General features: G+C 39.2%; 1 protein-coding gene across 1 annotated transcript; it reads left to right on the plus strand.

Moving 5' to 3' along the window:
• The first annotated feature begins 1,075 nt into the window (after window positions 1-1,075).
• Window positions 1,076-22,240, plus strand: LOC121398218 (uromodulin-like). Its single transcript, XM_041577096.1, has 17 exons — window positions 1,076-1,233; window positions 2,305-2,355; window positions 2,656-2,811; window positions 3,990-4,228; window positions 4,588-4,710; window positions 6,197-6,374; window positions 8,387-8,524; window positions 9,557-9,571; window positions 10,065-10,859; window positions 11,002-11,106; window positions 11,844-12,052; window positions 14,775-14,932; window positions 16,970-17,215; window positions 18,952-19,114; window positions 20,171-20,246; window positions 20,407-20,430; window positions 22,013-22,240. Exons 1-17 carry the CDS (start codon window positions 1,140-1,142, stop codon window positions 22,078-22,080), a joined length of 2,838 nt encoding a protein of 945 aa, XP_041433030.1. The 5' UTR covers window positions 1,076-1,139; the 3' UTR covers window positions 22,081-22,240.
• Window positions 22,241-22,556: the final 316 nt, after the last annotated feature.

The following is a 22,556-nucleotide window of genomic DNA, read 5'->3' on the forward strand; positions in this document are numbered from 1 at the left end:
ATCCAGAGGTTGAGCCATTTCACCCATATATATATTGAAATTGCACAATTAAATTCAGGAACTATAAACGATAAATCTTGAAGAGCAAATGCAAAGTTGCTAAGAGTAGGGCACTCTATAACATACTCAGATTTGTGAGGCAGACCACAAAGGCCTAGGCCTAGGGCAGCAAATTTAAGGGGGCAGCATGTTGCCCACAGGCTACATCTCTACTGGGGCTGGGCAGGAGATTTTGGCAGCTGTTTCCCGCATGCCCAACAAGAACAGTTATAGCTGGAGGCACTAGCAGGTGGGTAAGAAGTGGTTCGATGTGTGTGTGGTGGGGGGGGAGGTTGTGAGCAACAGAGAGGTCTAGGGACGCAAAAAGTTTAAATCTGAACCTGAACATACTTAAAGTTAATGGCATCATGCAGAAATTACTACAGTGTATCTATAGTATAGTTAATATTGATGAGTAAATTTCTCCAGTATCGGATCGGTGAAAAATTACAGAATTTCCTGTGACACGGAGAAAAATTAGCGAAACTCAAAAATCTACGCCTGCGTCAATTTTGACGCCAGCGTTAAAGTCTATGGGCGTCCGAATAGCGTTGACGCGCGCCGGTTTTGACGCAAACAACTTTTTGGACACACGTCCAAAGTTTTTTGATGCAGGCGAATTTTCAGCGGAGTTTATATCAATTCTCCCATGAACTGCTTGCCTGTACCTAAATATAATCTCAAGTAGAAAGGTAAAGACATGATACCGGCTTATTAAAGTACTCATCCTTCCAAAAACGTGCAGTCACAACGAATGCCTTACTGTAATCCAATACAATATAGTGGGGATTTAGGGCTATAAATGTGATACAAGAAGACAATAGTAAAACCTTTACTACTGTGGCACAGCCCCAAAACATAAAAGAATGAAACTGACCACTCTCATTTGAAACAAGAGAACAAGGAAACAGGTGCATTTTATTTTCCTGGTAAACGTGTCATTGAACGCCCTAAGGAATCCATCCTTTTTGTGAAAACAAGGCAAAGGGAGGGCACGTACATCTGTGAGGATATTTAAGCCCATCTGAGTTGAGTTCTTCAAAAGGAGTTGGGTCTGAACATTTCAACAATAACCTTTCATTTCAGAGCAAAGACCAACCATGATGATAATTTTGCTCTTTGTGCTGGCTCTCATACCCTATTGTGGAGGGTCAGTTGCCATCGCAGTCTCCACCACAGCCAAGTGGAGCTCAGGTATGTAGTCAACTGATAGATGCATAGATGGATGCTAGATAGGATACAGGAGAGAAAGATGCCAGGTGTTGCTATACTAAAGCCAGTACAGGTATGGGACCTGTTATCCAGAATGCTTAGGACCTGGGGGTTTCTGGGTTATGGATCTTTCCGTAATTTGGATCTTCATGCCTGAAAGGAGAATTCAACTCGTAACATAAAAAAACCCTACCCTACATAGAACCTCCTCCCCCTTAGCCTACGTGGTACCTGGGGCAAATGCCCCTAACTTTTTACTTACCCCTCGGTGCAGATTCTGTCCTCGGGAATTCACAGCAGCCATCTTCTTTTTTTGTTAAACTTCGGAAGCAGACCGTCATTTTCGGCACATGCACAGCTGGAGTAATACTCCGGTCCCGAACAACTGCACATCTGCCGAAAGTCACGAAAATTTCCAAAAGTCACAAAAAATGACATGAAAATTTCTAATTATTTCGGAAATTTTCGTGACTTTCAGCACACGCACAGTTGTTCGGAACCGGAATATTAATAAAATTGCGCGACGAAAACGACTGTCTGCTTCTGAAGTTTAATGAAGAAAAGAAGATGGCTGCTGTGAAATCCCGAGGACAGAATCTGCACCGAGGGGTAATTAGATAGTTAGGGGCATTTGCCCCGGGTACCAAGTAGGCTGGAGGGGAGGAAGGAGGGGGGTCTACATAGAGAAAGGGGGTAGGGTTTTTTATGTTACGGGTTGAATTCTCCTTTAAGTCTACTAGAAAATCATGTAAACATTAAATAAACCCAGTATGTTTTTGCTTCCAATAAGGATTAATTATATATTAGTTGGGATCAAGTACAATCTACTGTTTATTATTACAGAGAAAAATTAAACAATTTTTAAAAATTTTAATTATTGGGATAAAATGGAGTCTATGGGAGACGGCCTTTCCGTAATACGGAGCTTTCTTGATAACGGTTTCCAGATAACAGATCCCATACTTTTATTTCTAATTACCAGCACTCTAACACTGTCTGTATAATAATTACAGTTTGTATACAGGGCTGACCATTTTAATATTCTTATCACAGCATCCAATTCCAGCAAGATTCTAGCAGAAAATAATTGCACATCACAGCAAGGTATGATATGGACTTACAATTTTTTAATTTATGGCACAAAAGTTGCAGAGCGCACTACTTTGTTGGCATCAAAATGATGCTAGTATTTTGGGAAATTCTGCATTGTGGGCTAAAGACATTGCAAATTGTTTAATTATACCGACTTTCGTTTTGTTTTGTAAATAAATACAACATTCTTTAAAAAGTTGTGATTTTCAGCTCACACAATTAAGACCAGATATGACATTAGTTGCATGCTACACCTTGATATAAATTAAATCTGTTGCTTTTGTCTCTGTTCGTGTTCCTGTGTTTATTTAGAATCTTCATCCCTGACCTACTTGGTGGACACCACAGGTTCTATGTCTGATGATCTCCAACAACTAAAACTGGTCAACGGTTGGCTCCTCGATCGCGTGCATGCGCGGTTTCCTTGTGGCGTACGGCAATATACCATGGTGGAGTTCAATGATCCAAGTAGGACTTCAAGAACTGCTTAATGTTGCCCACATCTTATAATTAAATTCTGTATAGATATTTTAGATACAATTGTGTCCTCAAGTGCATGTGTATTGTTTATTTTCATTAATAATGTTACAATAGCATAAAGGTTGGGTTGGTATTCAGCTTGCAATGTTGGGCTGCACTCCTACATTATTGTTGTGCTCTTAAAAGGGTAGTTTACTATTATGATAACTTTAAGCATATTATAGACTGGCCAATGCTAAGCAACTTTTCAGTCGGTCATTATTTCTTTTTCATAGTTTAATTATTTACCTTCTTTTTCTGACTCTTTCGCTTTCAAATGGGGGTCACTGACCCCATCTAAAAACAAATGCTCTGTAAGGCTACAATGTATTGTTATTTTTACTATTTCTTACTCATATTTCTATTCGGGCCTCTCCTATTCATATTCTTGTCTCTTATTCAAGTCAGTGCATGGTTGCTAGGGGAATTTGGACCATATCAATTTAGATTGTTGAAATTGCAAACTGGAGAGCTGCTGAATGAAAAGCTAAATAACTCAAAAACCACAAATAATCACAATCATATTTCAAAATCAGTTTTTCCCCATGAAATACACTTGTTTACATAAATAATGGCTTATCCTTAAAGGAGAACTAAACCCCCATAAATCAAAACCCCCACCCCCTTCCCTCTATTGGCCTCCTCCCTGCTTTCTCCCTACTTAGTAACTTAGTTAAAAAAATGGGAGGGGGGCCAATGGAGTGAAGGGGGTGGGGATTTTTGATTAATGGGGTTATAGTTCTCCTTTAAGGTAATCCTGCCTATTTTTATCCTGTGGTTTAAAGGGAATAAAAACACTATTGCTCATCCATACTTGACTGAAATGTTGCTGCACTATATATCCCAGCATGTCCCAGGGGACATAATTGTTCCATATCATTGTTGCTCCTGCATGGCAGTGATGGAGAAGCAAAGCTCCTTCAATCCACCGTGAGTTTCTTCCTACTGGCATAAGTGCGAAGCACTGAGGGACCCACTGTGGGACCTGCACTTATCGCTAATTATGTGACAGTTAGTATGTTCTGTATTAAATCGGTGCCATTTACATTAAATAACCCATATGCTTTCTACTACGTGAAGCAAAGGGAACTGCAGATAATTATTGCGAATTACTGTTTTTTTTTCAGCTGTGGGTCCTGTTAGAGTCACAGATTCAAAATCTATGTTTGGAGACTTCTTCAACAGCTTGGTGGCTTCTGGGGGCGATGACTGTCCAGAACTAGCAATGGGTGGGCTTGAACTGGCTCTCCGAAGATCCCCACCCAACTCTTTCATTTTAGTGCTAACCGATGCATCAGCCAAAGATAACAATAACATGACTATTGTAAACAATGTGCGTTCCCTCATAAACACAACCAAATCTCAGGTACGGAGTTTTAGCTCAATTCATCCTAAAGTCTGATTCCTTACATAAATGATTTGTATTTTATGGAAGCTGTGAGCATCCTTGAGCATCCTCAGCACTGACAATGTTTAGTAGAGCTGTATTCATGGGGGATGCCCAAGGGACGGATATAGTCATCCCTCTTTCCGCAGTCAACGTTTGCCCTAACTTGGATGTCCCACACCTAGCATGGTGAGTACAGCCCTGTACTTACCACCTGTTCTATGGCAGATGGGAAGGATAAGGCTGCCATACACCTGATTCCTTGTAGAGCTCAAGGTGAATACAGAATGTATGTAATGCAACTTATTCATTCTTACCTTCTTCTTTTTTCACCCCAGATATTTTTCTTGACCACTGGACTTTGCTCAGATCTGAACGACCCCCAGTTTCTTATATACAGAGAGCTTGCAAAATTGAGTTTTGGACATGTTTTCCAAATAAGCCTTTCTGATTTAGGCAAGGTAGGTAGTAACCTATTTGGGTTGTTTTAAAAGTAAATAAAGATGGATGCTCTGCCTTTTTTACTACATCATCTATAATACCTGGTTTATATCCGGGGACATAACTAGTTGCTGTAACCCACAACAAAATACATTTAAGGGTGTTCTCCAACCCTAAAATCATCTGCAAAATGATCTTGCTCAAATATTATACTACAAATAATGTCTTTGTAAAATTGCTTTGCCTTTCTTTTTAATTACTGGTTTTTTTTCTAAATTCTGGCAATAGATCATACTCACTAATTTCCACATACTCACTAATTTGCCCGTTATGTCTTACACACTACTTTAAATATTAGAAATGGTGTGGATATAAGGTAGCAGGAGAGAGATAGCAAATAGTATATTACGTAGATTTTGTGGACACTGTAAAAATGTGCTCAGAGTATAAACTTTATTTCGTTTGTACAATGAAAAGCCTGGAGAGAGCTGAGCTTGTTAGGAGACAAAGATCTGGTGATTTAATTTAACAGATCCCATTGGTTTGTAAAGATCACATCTATGAAACATAAAAATGTAATTTAGGGTGAAAATGACATGTCCAATGAGTTCAACTTCTTTGTATAAATTCAAACTGCCCAACTGTAAACCCTATCTGAATTCCTCTCTGAAAAATACAAGGAACATTTAATGTGGCCCTGTATCACAGCTTAGAAAAAGTCCTACTGTAACCCCACTGTCCAAGCTCCTTCTTCATCAAAAAAGGCATTTCAAGATTTGCACCAGAAGTTGGACTAACTATTTGTGAGGTAGTATTACTAAAGTGTTTACATGCACAATAAGTGCTTTCAAATACAAGGCATCACAGGGGCTTAGAGAAAGGCTAGTTCTCTGCTTATCACCCCCATAAACACCTGTTTCCTGACCCAATCTGCTTCATTTACCTATAGGCCTTGAGTTTGGGATTGTGCAGAGACCCCACCCCACTGTTTCTTCTTTAATAAAGAGCAGTATTTCTTACCAAAAAAAAGGCATTTCATTTGTCGACACAGTCTGTGTTCATAAAGCCATACCTATTAATATTTAATTTTTCAGAACAATCATAAATGTGATTATTTCTGTAACTTCGCTATGTACGGTACAGTCCTATAATTGGCAGGTTTAGATAATAGCATTTCCAGTCACATGGTCAACCTGCATCTTTTTTTTACTTAAAACATTTTTTGGGATTAGTCTTTGCCTGTGATGCAGTCAATTCCCATTTTTCTGTTTTTGCCTTCTTGCTGCTTTAAAACAGTTATTGTCATATTTGTATGATTTTAAAAGTTTCTATTTATTAATACTATAAACCTTTAGGCCATACTGTTATGGTTTTCTGCAACCCATTTTTGCTGATGTTGTTTCTTATTTGATTGCTTATAACATCAGTGCCAATAAAGTTCATGTGCTCTATTTAACTTAATTATATATTTTATTAAAGTGTTTGCATATTTTGTTTTTTGTCAAGGCCTTTAATTATTTGGACTTCGCTCTTTCAAGACCCGCTAACAGCTCCGTTAGACTGTTCTCTGGAGAATATAGTGCAGGAAATCACTCAGACAGTTTTCCTGTTCAGAGTAACTTCACCTCATTGATAATAACCACAGATGGGTCTATTTACTCTATACGAATTCTCGGGCCAGGCTGTAAGTACAACCTACTACCTTACTGTAAGGGACCGATTCACTAACTTCGAGTGAAGGATTCGAAGTAAAAAAACTTCGAATTTCGAAGTGTTTATGGGGGTACTTCGACCATCGAATGGGCTACTTCAACCTTCGACTTCGAATCGAAGTATTCGAACTACAAATCGTTCGACTATTCGACCATTCAATAGTCGAAGTACTGTCTCTTTAAAAAAAACTTCGACCCCCTAGTTCGCCATCTAAAACCTACCGAACTCAATGTTAGCCTATGGGGAAGGATATTCCTTCGATCGTTGGATTAAAATCCTTCGAATCGAACGATTCGCAGCATTTAATCGTTCGATCGAAGGAATAATCCTGCGATCGTACTATCTGCGCTAAATCCTTCGACTTCGATATTCGAAGTCGAAGGATTTTAATTCCCAGTCGAATATCGAGGGTTAATTAACCCTCGATATTCGACCCTTGGTGAATCAGCCCCCTAGTATTGCTATAGCTGCGATATACAATGAAACATAGGGCTTGATAATGGCTGTCTAACAGTTTTTCCACAATTCAACTACTTTATTGTGCCTTACTCTACTGATTCTGCCAACATGATAATGGTTTAATCGCATCCCTTGAGAATTAGAAACAGAAAAAATGAATCAACTTGTTATGAGAATGGAAACTATCACTTTGAGATGTCCTCCACTCTAAGCAATTTTAAATACAGTCAATATCGGACTTATAGATGACTGCTGCCATTTTTAATATCCTTGTAAGTAGGAAAAATAAAATTGCATTATTAACAGTGAAGTGTAGATAATATTTTGTAACAGTAGGTGACATCAGCCCCTAAGGGTTGGCCTTGGTCAGAACTTTTGTTTAGGAAACAGCTACAAAGAGGAAGACCAAAGGCTTTGTGTCTATATATGGGGCATGGCACACGTATGTATCACGTAACAGTAACTGCTGCATGGATAGGTAGTGACAGGATAAAGAGAAGAGAATGAGAAATATTCAGGCAAGTAAGTGGGCATACCAGGGCAGCTCAACAATATAGAAATAAAGCGAAACAATTTTGTTTCACTGCAAAATCCCCTTTGTTTATTCTATGGGATGTCAAGGCCTAAGATAATGCCAACAATATGGGAGCGGGAATCTGGAAGAGTATGTGAGTGTGTAGGCTAGTGTTAGACCTCAAGTGGGAACTGTGATAAAACACAAGCAGTGTGTATAGTCGTATTTTTGCAAATGTTTTGAGCTGCTCACAATGTAAAATCATTTGCTGGTGTATATACTGTACAGTATAAGCTTATAAAGCTTTTCCAAAATTCATGGTTTTTGTTGCCCCAGTATATATTTGTTTTTTTTCACCAGACATTAAAAGATATAACATTATGGTCACTATTACCCAGGGGTTCAACGACTTGCACATTTGCTATAAGTTCTGGGTCATTTGAAAACACTTTGCAACGCAATTGTTGAGGTCGAAAATGCAAACAATGTCCTAATTGGTTGCAAATGGTCGTAAGAGTACTTTGTGAGCTTATTTTGCCCTAACAAAACATATTGTATTCCCCTGCAAGAGTTCTAAGTTTGCTTCACCAAAATACTGGGAATTGTTGTGGATTTCTTCTTACTGAAATCAAAGGAAAATGCTATGAGTGTATCATACTGTTCTGAAAATCACACTAAAATGTAGGTCAGGTCACCATCAGACAGTTGGCTGTAATTTGATTTCACAATAATTGGATTCAATGCAAGAGAAGTGCCAGCTTTTTGTTGCCATAGATTTTCCAGGGAAACATCAATAAGGCAACCTTCAGTCTCCCACTTCCAAAGAACTGTTTCTGAATTTTATCAAACTGAATTGTCTGAAGAGTGAAAAGCACAAGAGAGGGAAGATAAATCGGTTTTATCTTAAATAATATAAAGGATGAGATTACATTTCCAGAGAAATGTCGCAAAGATAAAATCAGACCTTTCGTGTAAAATGATATATGATATGATTTTATTTTGCTTCCTAGCTGTTGATGTTCCGTTAAAAAACATTGTGTCTGAAATTTGGGGATCCATGTATGTTGTGAAGTATCCTGGGAAAGGAATTTGGATCTGTTATATATATGCAGGAGGTCCTCATTCAATTCGTGTAGCGGGATTTACAGGTATGTCATCTAATTATTAGTAATTAACATATAACAATATTCACAACTTATACAACATGAATACATGCAGAGCAGGGCTGATCATATATATTATTTGGGCCAAATGCCTACTACTGAGAACTGGTAAAATAAAAAGTAGCTCTGTATTAGGACCATTGAATTCCAGTGAAAGGAATCTTCAGGTTCTTAGAGATGGTGGACCTTTACAGGAGGACATCAAAGTTTAAGCTGCAAGCAACTAGAATATTATATTTGAGAACAGAAAATGCTTCCAATTTTTATAGTTGGAGATTGTCCAGAAACACTAGACTCACCTGCTGGAAGGAGCAAAGTAGTTTAGCATTCACTTCATTGGAAGACAGACGCTCCAACGTTTTCAGGAGAATGTAGCCTAACATAGCGAATTCGCATTATTGCCATCATTTACCATTTACCCAGGTGCCATTTCAAGAGGCCCTTTGAATCCGCTGCACTTAGTATTTATTCCTGGGGCAGTGGTCTGTGCAGGCTTTCCTTTGCACTTTGCATTGGTGTCAGGTGCAGGGGAATCCTCAACATTATGCCTACCATATGCAGGTGGTAAGTAAAGGGCTGTACTGCCCCTTGTGGGTCTGGGTACTCTCTAGCCTGTATATCTAAATGATACATAAACTAGAGTCCATTCCAAGGCTCATCCACATACTGTCCATCAGACACCCTCTCTGAACATATTCAGAATGAGATGCAGCTCCATTCTAGGAAGTGTGCATTGCTGTGCCATAGAGTGCAACCTAGCTGCAAAATGCAATGTACTAAACAGTAAAGTGATTTTGAGGCCTATCAGAATTTGATCAAAATTTGAATAAATGTTCTAGCTCATTATCAGTATATAACATTGGCTTAAGTAACTACAAATACATTTTAACTGAACATGTCTACATGTGATATACAATACATATCTAAGTTTAATATGTATGTGTGCCCATTGTTAACTTCATGTCATTTTTACTATCACTGCATGGTTAATTATATTCTCATTTTTTTTCATTTCAGCTTCAAACATTTCAAGTGAGTATTTTTCATGAGTTTCCCCTCTGGTGTAAATTGGGGATAATCAGCAACAGGATTTTTACCAATGATGTTTTGGAACATTTTTTAATAGAAATGGAACCTTCCCAAGACATATAGTTAGGAATGCAGAATCCTTTCGAAACAATTGTCCATCAAATTATATGCAAACAGTATAGACCACAACAGAAACAAAAGCATAAGAGAGGAAGTCAAAGGGGTTCTGGGAATTTTAGACCTGGTTTTACCCAAGATCAAGACTCAAGAAGAAGTCAGCCTTTTATGAGCAGATGACAATACACTTGCCTAAAGTAGTTACAAAATGTATTTTCATAATAAGAATAATTAGTAACGAACTTCAATTATGCGCAGAAACTGCTGCAAAAGTTGTGCAGTTATTGGAAGCAATAGCTATGGTGATATCATTTTATATAACTAGTTATTTTCCCATGGACTGTTGTTCTAGTAACTATATGCCTTTGCGTCTTTATAGTCACAACACGGTGCTCAGAATGCCATGCCAATGCAACTTGTGAAGAAACTCTTGGAATCCTGCAATGCTCCTGCAAGGATGGCTTCATTGGAGATGGCTTCTCATGTTCGGATGTCGATGAATGTGCCTACTCCTGGTCAAACAACTGTTCCTCTGGAATATGCAAAAATACCATTGGCTCTTATACCTGTGATTGCAGACCTGGCTACACAAAATCTCCGGCAAACACTTGTGTAGATATCAATGAGTGTTCTCGTCCAGACCTGAACAATTGTCACGCTTTAGCAGCATGCATAAATAGTATTGGCTCATATTCTTGTGTGTGCCCAGCTGGCTATTTTGGCAATGGGTTCTTTTGTTCAGTTGATGAGTGTTCGGCAGGTATGTGTGGAATAGGAATGGACTGTATCAAGAGCAATGTGTCGTTCTCTTGTTCTGATCCTTGTTTATATCACACTGTGCTGGATGAGCCTTGGAGGAGCACAACTAATACATACTTAACACGATACAATTGTGATACAGATAAAGTGGGATGGTACCGCTTTGTAGGTGCTGGAGGTGTACGCATGCCAGAGAGTTGTGTTCCAGAACTAAGCTGTGATACACATGCTCCTATGTGGATAAGTGGATCTCACCCACTGCTCTCAGATGGCATTGTTAACCGCACTGCTTGTGCTCACTGGTCGGGAAATTGTTGCTTATGGTCAACGACGGTCTTTATTAAGGCTTGTCTTGGTGGATACCATGTCTACAAATTGAACAGAACACCAGTCTGCCACCTGACCTATTGTACAGGTAAGCGTGCCACAAGTATTTTACCATATGTTTTTTCTAAAGATATTTTTTATATATATATCAATCTCCCAATTAAAGAAAAAGCTAGTAGCTGAGAATCTTAATTTTTATACTTTTCATCTTCTGTTTCGATTCTTATTAGATCCGTCCACTGTCAGCGACTCCCCCACATGTGCAGCAGACGAAGTGAAGAAATCTATTAATGGAACATATCAATGTCAATGCAAAGATGAATATAAGGTGTCTGGTATGTACTGATGGAATATCATGGTGTGTATAGGTCTGAATGCTGATAAAAGTATAGCAATAAGTTACACGGTCATTGAATAAGAAGATATTTGCAGACTGCTTCTCATATGTTTTAGGAGCTACATTACTTCTTCTTTTTTTTGTCCTAAGATGATTTTAACTGGTTTGACTATTTCTTTTGGTTTTAAAGGTGCAAAATGAGGTACATGTTCCTCTCTATTTATTGCTCCCAAACAATTATGGCCCAAATAGTAAATAGATTCTTAATCTTATTATTACTTTTAATGCACTCATGCTCCTCAATCCATGGTTTGGATATTGGATTGTGCATAGACCCATTTGAACTGTAGATTGTTACTGTTTGTTGTGAAAGGTCTAAATATTTTTTACCCAGGAGGCGATTTGTTGGGTTGCTGGCATATTAACAACCTCTGTACCTGTTACTATAACCCTCATTATCTGATATGAATTGATCTTGCATAAGGCAAACCTTATGTAACATTAATATATGTCATACCCTCTGTTCAAATCAATGGTTCTTAAATATAAAGAAACTCTTTTTCAAACAAATAGCCACAGTAGAATAGAATTCTTTAACAGGATACAAGCTATCACTAATAAAAGCACAATTGTGCTATGGGGGACATATTAGTACCAGACGCTTACAATGTTATCACTCTTGCTTCATGGAGCATAAGATTATAAACAATACTAATATAATCTCTGTGTTTCAAGCTCTTTCAGAGATTCGTCCCACTTTGACATGCGAGAATCAGGCTGTAAGAGCGACATTTCAGAAATGCCAGCTGAAAACACTGAACATTGATGTCCAAAGTATTAATCTGAAAAACAGCAGGTGTTTTCTTTATAAGGAAGATAATACTACAAATACCATTTCTATCCTATCGCCTCTCCAAATGGACAGATGTGGGATGCAGTTGATAGTAAGTGATTTGTATTCTTTGAATCACTAGTCCATTAGAAAAACATAGTGTCAGGGGGCCTATCGGCTCCCAGCGGGGGAGTCAGGACCAAGGAGGAAGCCTTTAGGGTCAAGGTTCAGGTTCAAGGTACAGGCAAGGGTTAAGGCAAATACAAGGTCAAAGTCCAGGCAAGGGTTCAATGGCAGGCAGAATGGATCAGAATCCAAAGTCTAGGCAGTGGTCAAAGTCCAGAAATAACAACAATAAAGCACCGAGGAACACTAGCAAACAGGTCCTATACTTGGGCAACGTCTAGGTGGCCAGAGCGCCCTTTTATTTACAATTTTGGCGCCATTGGTGACGTCACGGGGTCAGCGTCAATGCGTCGGCGCCGCTACCCATGTGGCGGCCATGGGCGCCTCCATTTTGGGAGCAACGCCAGAGGGGAGGGATGCTCCGGGCGGCGTTTGTGACACATAGGTAGACACTATGTGCCAGCTCTGAATTATAGCAGCCTGCTTTCAGCCTAAAGCTGGCCTTACACTGCCAGATCCCTTCTAGGTCACCAAATGAATGGATCTGGGTCTGGTTTGGTCATCACCCATGCATAGGACCAAACTGGGCTGATCTGATTCAATTGCCAATGATTTTATCTTACACTCTCTAAGGTCTATGTAGGCTTGTTGGATAAGGACTGCATCAATGTACCAATATGTTCCTTGTCCAATGAAATTTTTAAACCTGCCTGATTGATATCTAGATGATTATTGGCTAGATATTGGCCCGTCAGACATGTCATTGGGCTACACAGGTCAGTAAGCTGCCAAGTTAATCAGGGGGGCCAAGCTGGCAACTTTTAGTGGCGTGTGTATGCCCTTTACACACACACACACACACTACCTGTGATGGATGCACCCATATGCAATAAACATGGGTTGGGGACTGATAAATGGTGGCCTCATTTATATTGCATTTCCCTTTAGTTTGGCCACAGAAGGGCCCCTTCATTTATACAGGAGCTAAGCTCCTCTTCCTGGGTCATAGCATGACACCCTAGATTTCCCCAGTTTGGTCACTAGATGGCATTGTGTAATAATATATAAGCTGAGCACACATGTGCTCAATGCCCATTTTGCCAGTCCCCTTTCCAGGGAAGGCAAAAGGGGTTTGTACTTGGAATTTAGACAAGGTCACGTCTAACTAGTGACAGACTACTCACTTTAACAAATCACTCTAGGAGTGATAGATATTCAGGGCTACTTAGACAAGCAGAACAGGCTCCACAAAAGAGTGTTGAGTGGGACTAGGATCCATGGAACTAATTGCCCAGAAGTATGGACTTAAGCTGGCCATAGACGCAAAGATTAGATTTTCGGACCGTGTGTGGAGACATTTTTCGTCCCATGCAGATTGTCGTTTGGTCGATCAGACAGGTTAAAGGATTTCTGTTGGCTGCCGATAATATCTCTGCATGTATTGCCGATCGGACGATTTTCAGTGGGAGACTGTCACCAGCTTTTTCGGACATAACTTTCGTACAATTACTGTAGGGGCAGAACATCTACTGATCTGTCCTTTTACTACTTTATTTGATCTGAAAGGTTAGTGGCAGGTCGGGAGATGGGAAAGTCCCATTGATCGGATCTTTGCGTCTATGGCCAGCTTAAGTGTCAGAGCTAGGGTCTAGAGGGACTCCCTTGGAGCTCCACTTAGGATAAAGGCTGAACACTGGGAGTGCCTCTGTCTACGCTGTTTATTCTCTCTTATACCGTGCTGGGAATTATACTGACCATTGATGCTGTGACTATATGCCTATCCACTGATGTTCTATGTTCCTGCTTATCTCTCATTGAACTCTTATGTGGATTGTGTTCTTCTAATAATCAGTTCTATGGTTCGGTTCAAAGAACCAGTGGCTGCCATTCCGGAGCAAATATTGGGGTAAAGCTCATAGTTAGAGTAACGGTGTCGCTCATTTTAATATAACTTTACACATGCATAACATTAACACATATAGATGCTAAGCTGAGCTAAGTTAAGTATTGATTTTATTTATAAATACATGTTATTTGCTATAAACATTGATTGATATATGTACATTATTAGTACTATTCCCATTAATATTAAAAAAGTGGATTCAACGTTTGCATACCTGCTCCAAGACTATTGGCCATATTCTGACCTTAGTGCAGTTGATCTAATGGTCTTTTAAAGGGGAAGTAAAGTCTAAAATAGAATAAGGCTAGAAATGCAACATAAACTTACTGCACCACAAGCCTAATCAAACAAATGATTTATGCTTTCAAAGTTGGCCACAGGGGAGTCACCATCTTGTAACTTTGTTAAACATCTTTGTAAGACGAAGACTGTGCACATGCTCAGTGTGATCTGGGCTGCTTAGGGATCGTCATAAATTATCAAAACAGGGAAACAACTAAAGCTGCTTGAGTTCTGCATGGCTGGGAAGTAAGGCGGGGGCTCCCCCTGCTGTTCATATGTATGATTGTTTCCCTGCAGAGCAGTTAGGAACCATCTGACAATTCCTATCCACAGAAGTAAATGAAGGGAGAATTTCACTGCATAAAGTCAGGTTTCTTATAAAAACTGTACACATTTTTAAATTAAAGTATATTGGAGATAGGTTTCTTTTTCATTAAAGAATGTAAAAATGGGATTTTATTTTTGTTGTCTGTATATGCCCTGCAAATGCTTTTATTTATTTATATTTTTATGTACAATACAGAGAAATGACACTCATGTTACCTATACAAACACTCTCTACCTCTCCATGGAATCGGGGGATCTCATCATAAGGAATGAGGAACTGGTTGTAAAACTGTCATGCACATACCAGCTTAATATGCAAGTCAGTCTGAACACAGTCCTGCATCCATTTGTCAGGTATGTATTTTCAAATGTATTTATAAATTAACAAATAAATGGGGTTTTTAACAATTCTGCTGGAAAAGTTTGTCTTCACTTGTCATCTCACATGTATGCTAGGGGCAGGGCTGGAGTTAGAGCTAATCCAATGCTATTGGCCTTTAAAGAAAACTAAGGCAAAAATCTGGGGGACAAAAATGTATGCAACTCAGAGATTTCCACCAATCAGCTGTCTCCCCAACTCCCAACATCCTCAAATAATAAAGAGTATAAGCATTTCCACTGATTCCTTAATTAAGCCATGGAAATTTTCCATTAGAAAGGCTCCAGAATGGAAAAAAGAAGCTAAATGTAATGTCCTTTGTCGAAAAATGTTAATATATATTTACAAAAATGCTTCTATTTTGATTTATAGAATATTTGTCTGCTGAAGCCAATTATTGATATTCTACAATGTTTTTATTTAAAGAAACTAAAGACATTTTTTTAAAGAAAACCAAGTTTAGAATCAAACAATATGGCACAATGCCTCAAACAGCCAATAAATACAGAATCTATTGTGCAATTATACACATATAGGCTTTAAAGGGATACTGTCATGGGAAAAAAAAATTTTTTCAAAAGGAATCAGTTAATAGTGCTGCTCCAGCAGAATTCTGCACTGAAATCCACTTTTCAAAAGAGCAAACAGATTTTTTTATATTCAATTTTGAAATCTGACATGGGGCTAGACATTTTGTCAATTACCCAGCTGCCCCATGTCATGTGACTTGTGCCTGCACTTCAGGAGAGAAATGCTTTCTGGCAGGCTGCTGTTTTTCCTTCTCAATGTAACTGAATGTGTCTCAGTGGGACATGGGTTTTACTATTGAGTGTTGTTCTTAGATCTACCAGAGAGTTGTTATCTTGTGTTAGGGAGCTGTTATCTGGTTACCTTCCCATTGTTCTTTTGTTTGGCTGCTGGGGGGGAGAAGGGAGGGGGGTGATATCACTCCAACTTGCAGTACAGCAGTAAAGAGCGATTGAAGTTTATCAGAGCACAAGTCACATGACTTGGGGCAGCTGGGAAATTGACAAAATGTCTAGCCCCATGTCAGATTTCAAAATTGAATCTAAAAAAAATCTGTTTGCTCTTTTGAGAAATGGATTTCAGTGCAGAATTCTGCTGGAGCAGCACTATTAACTGATTCATTTTGAAAAAAATTTTTTTTCCCATGACAGTATCCCTTTAACTTCATCTTGACCTAGACTTGCCTGACCATCCGAGATTTACCAAACCTGCCCCTGAGAGATAACAGCTGAAAACTCATTTTTTTCATGGACCACATTGTTGCAAATTATCCAAATGATATGTGATGTTTAATAATGAAGATCTGGAGATCAACTGCATAACGTAAGGATAAAATATGAGCCTTGCCCGTCTAAACCACACCTCTACACCACACCATCCAAACACCCATACCAACAATGTACCACCATTTAACCCCACTCCTTTTCTTCATGCATTTCCATAAGGTCTCAAGGTGGCCATCTTATCTGTGTATGGTGCCCTCAATGAACCCACCTGAAAATCAGCCAGATGTCAATCAGGCAGGTTTTATTTTTCTGTCCGATGGAGGACCGCATTGGCTCATTGATGCAGTCTTTGCTCCAACGGCTCGTATTTCCATCATTGTAATTCGATCATTTGGCCCTAGAGCCAAATAGTCATATTAGTCTGATGTCCGTCATTTTAGGACCTCACCAAATGAGCAGATCGTATAATGTATGACCAGCTTTAGACTGCAGAAGATCTAATTTTGTTGTAAGCTCTCTTTCCTTTGTAGTTACTGTTTGCTCTTACCGTGTGTTCAAAACCAACGTGAGGAGCCAGGGTGTTAGCAGCCAAATGTTATGCCAAATGTGAAGTAGAAGCTAATAGTATGCTTATGGTATTTATGTTATTTATGATGACGTTGGGGAAAATATGAAATTTACACTATTGGTATTCCTTATGTAGTGTTTGAGATGCAAATCACTAGATAATTAACATCTAGTCTCTATGCTGTTTAATAGTTCCACAAATATCAGCATTGGAGGAACAGGACAATTCACGGCATACATGGCTCTTTACAAAGACAATGGTTACCTTTCTGTATATGAAGGAGCAGAAGTCTTGCTATCATCCAGCTCTATTCTTTATATCGGGGTATTTCTGGATGGTGTTGATCTGTCTCAATATGCCGTGGTGATGGGGAACTGCTACGCTACTCCATCAAGCAATGCTGATGATCCTATGAAATACTATATTATACAGAACAGGTAAGACTGGCAGCCATTCCTAGGGTCACTTTATAGTTTAGAATATAATGCTGCACTTTTTGTGATGTGAAGAATACAGTGCTTTAAAATGCAGGGTTATATGACTAAATTAATGAGAACTGAAGAAGTATTACTGTAAAACTATCCTGAGAAAGAAAAAGAACTGAGCAAGTCACCGCTAGAAACTGTTTTAGAATCCCATGTTAGAAACAATGAGTAAAACAGCTGGATCACACCCAAATAAACCAACAGCAAACAGGGGGTGTAATCGGGGAACATGTACAGAATATGCTGAAATGATAATCCAGTTGGAGTAAATTAGAATACCTGTTTTCCCTCCTTTCCTTTAAGACAGGGATACACTTAAATATACTCCAGACCCTTAACTGCAAAACTAGGGATTGCTCTGTGCTATGAGTCAGAAAATGGGGAGCCTTACACTTTTATGTACAATGCCAACCCTTGATTCAGTGGGATACACCCTGGGTCCAACTAAGAATACATATAGCAATATTGAGGTAAGTTAACTTTGTATAATACAATTAATAAACCAATGGGCATCTAATAGAGCAGTACAAGTACCTGTAAATGGGGACACATGGGTCATACTTGGCTAACATGAATCTCTCAGGCTAACACACTGCCTACCCCAATTCTTTTAAGGTATTCATCCCCTAATTAACTCCAAATGGGAAATATAAAGACTTAAAGATCAGTTTTTACTCAAGGGGCCGTTTTGATAACTCTTTTGAACCCACAGGTAGCAGTAACCTCCCCAAAGTTAAAATATCTAGACTAAAGCAGTTTTTTCCATGCAGCAGATGCAAACACAGGATCTGTTACTGTGAGATCCTTATGCATGCATTGATATGCTTATACCTCTGAAAATACCCTGAGGAAGGTGGCTTATTAATTGGAGCTCTCTTAAAGCCATCACTAGAAATCACAGACAGCTCTCCATTGTTGACACTTTTAACATAAGTAGTTAGTTACCTCCTGGGAATCTTGCAACTGAGCTGGTAGAAAATCATTCTCTAAGGCAGTGGTCCCCAACCTTTTTTACCTGTGAGCCTCATTCAAATGTAAAAAGAGTTGGGGAGCAACACAAGCATGAAAAAGTCCCTTAGGGTGCCAAATAAGGGCTGTGATTGGCTATTTGGTAGCCCCTATGTGGACTTGCAGCCTACAAGAGGCTTTACTTGGCACTTTACTTCGTTTTTATGCAATTAAAACTTGCTTTCAATCTCTGAATTCAAAAATAAGCATCTCCTTTGAGGACCCTGAGAGCAACATCCAAGGGGTTGGAGAGCAACATGTTGCTCGCGAGCTACTGGTTGGGGATCACTGCTCTAAGGCATAGTCATTGGAGCTTCAGTAATGTCTGCTGACACCCCCTTTAACCTCTGTTGGGACCTCCAGTTGGATCACTCATTCGTGGCATTTTATGATGACTCTGATGCTACAGAACAGGTATAAGAAGTGTCAGCCCCACTACACTTGTTGGTGGAACCTGTTTCCAAGTTATGCTTGGTTTTAGTTTGGCTTCTTGCTTTTGAGAACCGCTACAATGCTTAAATTAAATGGGAGGATGGCTGATGTACGGCCATCTTTTATTATGCACAAGCATCAGCGTGCAGATGTCTTTGTTTTGCATTTATATGCCTACACTAAAAATGAGTTGTATTAGAAAGTCATACAAAAGAAAATGCCATTTGTATTTATGTTTTATTATACAGCTGCCCCAACAGACAGGATCCATCTATAACTGTAATGGAGAATGGAGCCTCTAGCAAAGGCCGCTTTTCTGTGCAGATGTTCAAATTTATTGGTGATCACAACCTTGTTTACCTGTACTGCCAGATACATCTGTGTGATCTGAAGTCTGGATCCTGTGCTCCCGTGAGTACCCTGCATTGTCTTTTACTAGGCCCATTATATCTAGGCTCAGCCTTCAAACTTGAGAAAATTCTATTTACATTTAGGATTTCCATTTTGCACTTTGGCTGTTGTTAAACTACAGCTGACCCAGTGCCACATGTTAAGCATTCATTGATATCAGATGAAAATTTTAATGGGTATAATAGTTCATTATACTAAGATGTATCCAGTACAGAAGCCCTTTTTAAGACTAAACTGATGACTTTAGTGAGCTATTCATTTAATGCTTCTCTTATAATGTGCTTTCTTTTGATTATTGCCTTTTCATGATAATGTCTCATAGTAGACATTTGGCCAAGAGAAATACGCCTGAATGTAATCTCAATTTCTCACTTTTGTTTTCCCATGAGAAATTTTCTGTCGTAGGGGTATACAGTACAATCCTTTCTTATACAATATGCTAGTAATTGTCTCCCTTTGATTATTATGGCAGTACCCTGTTCGTTTTGATACATTGATTGATTTTAGTGGGAAAAATGCAAAACAGATAATATTAACCTTAAGGATATTTTCTTAAAGGGGCAATACACATTCACAGGGCCGGCCAAGCCAACAGGGAGCCTTAGGCACACTGGTTGGCCACCCCCGCCCCCCTTGCACGCTCATACTCACGAGTGCACATGCTCCATAAGAAGTGAATGGGAAAGCAATGAAGGGGAAAACAGGGAGGGAGAGGGGAGTGACGGAGGGAGGGGAGAGTGATAGTGGGGAGGAGAGAGGTGAGTGCAGCAGATGAGTGAACCACCCCGACTAGGGGTAGGCAGAAGACTTTTGAACAGGTACCTGCGCCATACCCCACATTGTTGCGCCCTTGGCAGGTGCCTCTTCTGCCTACCCCTAGTTCCGGCCCTGCACATTCATGTCCAGCATGACACAGGGTTTAATTGAGAAGGGTAATTTATGTAACTGCCTTCTCCCATATTTGCTCTGAAGAACCAAGGAATCAGTTTTTTTTTAATATGTGTGTACTTAACTGTAATGTAAATACAATCATTCAAATATATTTTTTATTTGTAGGTCTGCTCTGGAATTAGATCTCTGTCTCTTGGTGACTCTGACTATTCTTTGTCAGTGGGTCCAATTAAACGTCAAGGTATGTTTTTAAGAAAATACATATACTGTATATATAGGGTGATAATTTTATTAGTATATTATAATAGTGTTGAAAACTAAATGTGATAATTCCTTTTAAAAACAAAACAAAAACATGCTGCCATACGCCATGCCTAATTATATATTTTTTTTTGGTACAGATCATCTGATATCTGGTACAGATGGTAAGCATTAAAGTACCTTATATTTTAGAATTATCTGGTAACTAGCTGGAGCATAAAGCTAGACCATAAAAAGTTTAATCTTATGAAATAATGAATTTTTGTGATAAATTACATCATAAATGCCACAAATTCACTTTTTCAGTATTCAGCAGATTCCAGGTCTGCATCTAACCCCCCAATGTGTAGGATAAACTCACTGAGACCTTAAGTATCTCAGTATCACAGAACAAACACTTCCATAGTGCCCTATTCCCTGAAAAAATATGTTAAAAATAGGGGTTGGGCTATGGTAGTGGTAATGTAGGGAATAGTGATGTGCGGGCCAGTCTGATACCCGAAGGAACCGCGGGTCTCCCCGCGGGCCAGGCGGGTCCAGGCCAACTCCTCACTTCGGGTTCTGCCACTCTTCATGGGTGGCGGACGAGTGCAGGTTGAGCTGTTCCTGCTTTCCCTGCCCGCCATCTTTTATATGCTGGCTTCAGACTTCTGGGTTCTTCTTTTATAGATGCTGCGCCTGCGTGCCCTGCCCCTTTTGTGACATCATCGGTGGGGCGGCACGGGTCTATAAAAGGAACCTGGAAGTCGGGCTCGGGGGCGCGGGTGGATGGAGAGCGGGTGGCGGGCGGGTGTGGGTCAGGGAAATCCAGACCCGCACAACAGTAGTAGAGAAACCTATATTGGAGCCCAATAACTATAATAGAAGAAGATACTTCTTATAAATTATTCTTGTGGAAACTTTTGAGGCATATTCATGAAAAGTAGAAGAAAAATCCTTTTCATTTCTTCTCTTTTTCATAATTTGCCCTCTGACCATTATACAGTAGGATTGCCTTCAAGTGGAATGAAGCATAAAGAGTCATCAATTTATTATGTCCTTCCATGGCCTACAAACACAAACTTGATCTAGAAAAATCTAAATATAGGGCAACATGTAACCCCATGCACAGCTGTTCTTAAATTTGGGTCCATGGTTCATGGTTCTCATGACTGAGCTAACCGATGTGATTCAGACTTCCTATTCCTGTTTTCCATTCCACTGCTTTGCCTGCAGAACCAAACCCCCAAGGTGGAACTGAGTTTTACTCTTTTGAGACAAGAGACATCAACAGACTGAAAGTAAAATGTGTCTTTAGTTGGTTAAGAAATAGATTTTGTAGAATTCTCACCATGGTTTAGTAAATCTGCTCCTGCACTGAGATGTCAATAAATATCTACAGTGTTGGGATAATGACAAGTCCAGAAACCTCAATTGGCTCTTTTGCTCTGTCTGAATTTCAAATCATATTGGGTAATAAAATAAAAAGTACACAACTTTCTCCAGTTCTCCTAACCCATAGAAAACAATTAGCAAGCAACAATTATTGGTCTCCTGTTTGAAACTCAATATTTGATTGGTAGCTGTAGGTTACTGGACCTGGTTCAAACCTTGGACCTGTCATTATCTTACCCATAGACACCCGGAGGGCTCTATCAATAAATTAGAAGATCTCTGCACAATGATTTGAATCTATAAATTACTAATTATTGTAAACCCATGATTAATCCATCATTGTTATTTATATTATTTTTTATTTTCTCTTAGTAACACGTGCTCCATGGATCCTGCTTTTATCTGCTCTCCTGCTTTTGGCAAATACGCTGATTGTGTAGCATGTGCTTAACCTCGTTTCGCAATCAAAATGTATATTCAAGGAATACAGAATTATATCAGAGATTGCATTGATTTTTGTTATTGTAAACAGCAATCAGTGAACTATCCGGACATGAAGTGCACTTAATATTTGAAAATAAAACACATTATCTAACCTTTTATTCAGACTCTTTCTTTTTACCTTTGTGAGTTTTAAACCACTGCTTAGTTGCTAAAGCAGAAATCCCTAGCAGAAAGAGCATTTAAATTCCCAACTTGATGGATAAACAGTGAATAATTAAAAATCTGCCAATTTTATCAACGGTTTAGTCCACAAACATTGGATCAATGTAAGTTAAGGTGTTCTATTCTGGATACAGATATATTTCAATACAGGTGTGGGACCTATAGTCCAGAATGGCTGGGACCTGGGGCTTTTCCTAATTTGGGCCTTCATACTTGAAGTCTACTAGAAAATCATGAAAACATTAAATAA

Source organism: Xenopus laevis, chromosome 9_10L (genome assembly GCF_017654675.1).
Source record: "Xenopus laevis strain J_2021 chromosome 9_10L, Xenopus_laevis_v10.1, whole genome shotgun sequence".
Lineage (NCBI taxonomy): Eukaryota > Metazoa > Chordata > Amphibia > Anura > Pipidae > Xenopus > Xenopus laevis.

What these genes read in the sequence shown, in the direction of transcription:
- LOC121398218 (XM_041577096.1), top strand. Translation starts at nt 1,140, where the DNA reads ATGATGATAATTTTGCTCTTTGTGCTGGCTCTCATACCCTATTGTGGA. An exon ending in TAATTGCACATCACAGCAAG is followed by an intron (nt 2,356 to 2,655) that starts GTATGATATGGA and finishes GTGTTTATTTAG; the next exon opens with AATCTTCATCCCTGACCTAC. An exon ending in AGATGAATATAAGGTGTCTG is followed by an intron (nt 11,107 to 11,843) that starts GTATGTACTGAT and finishes CTGTGTTTCAAG; the next exon opens with CTCTTTCAGAGATTCGTCCC.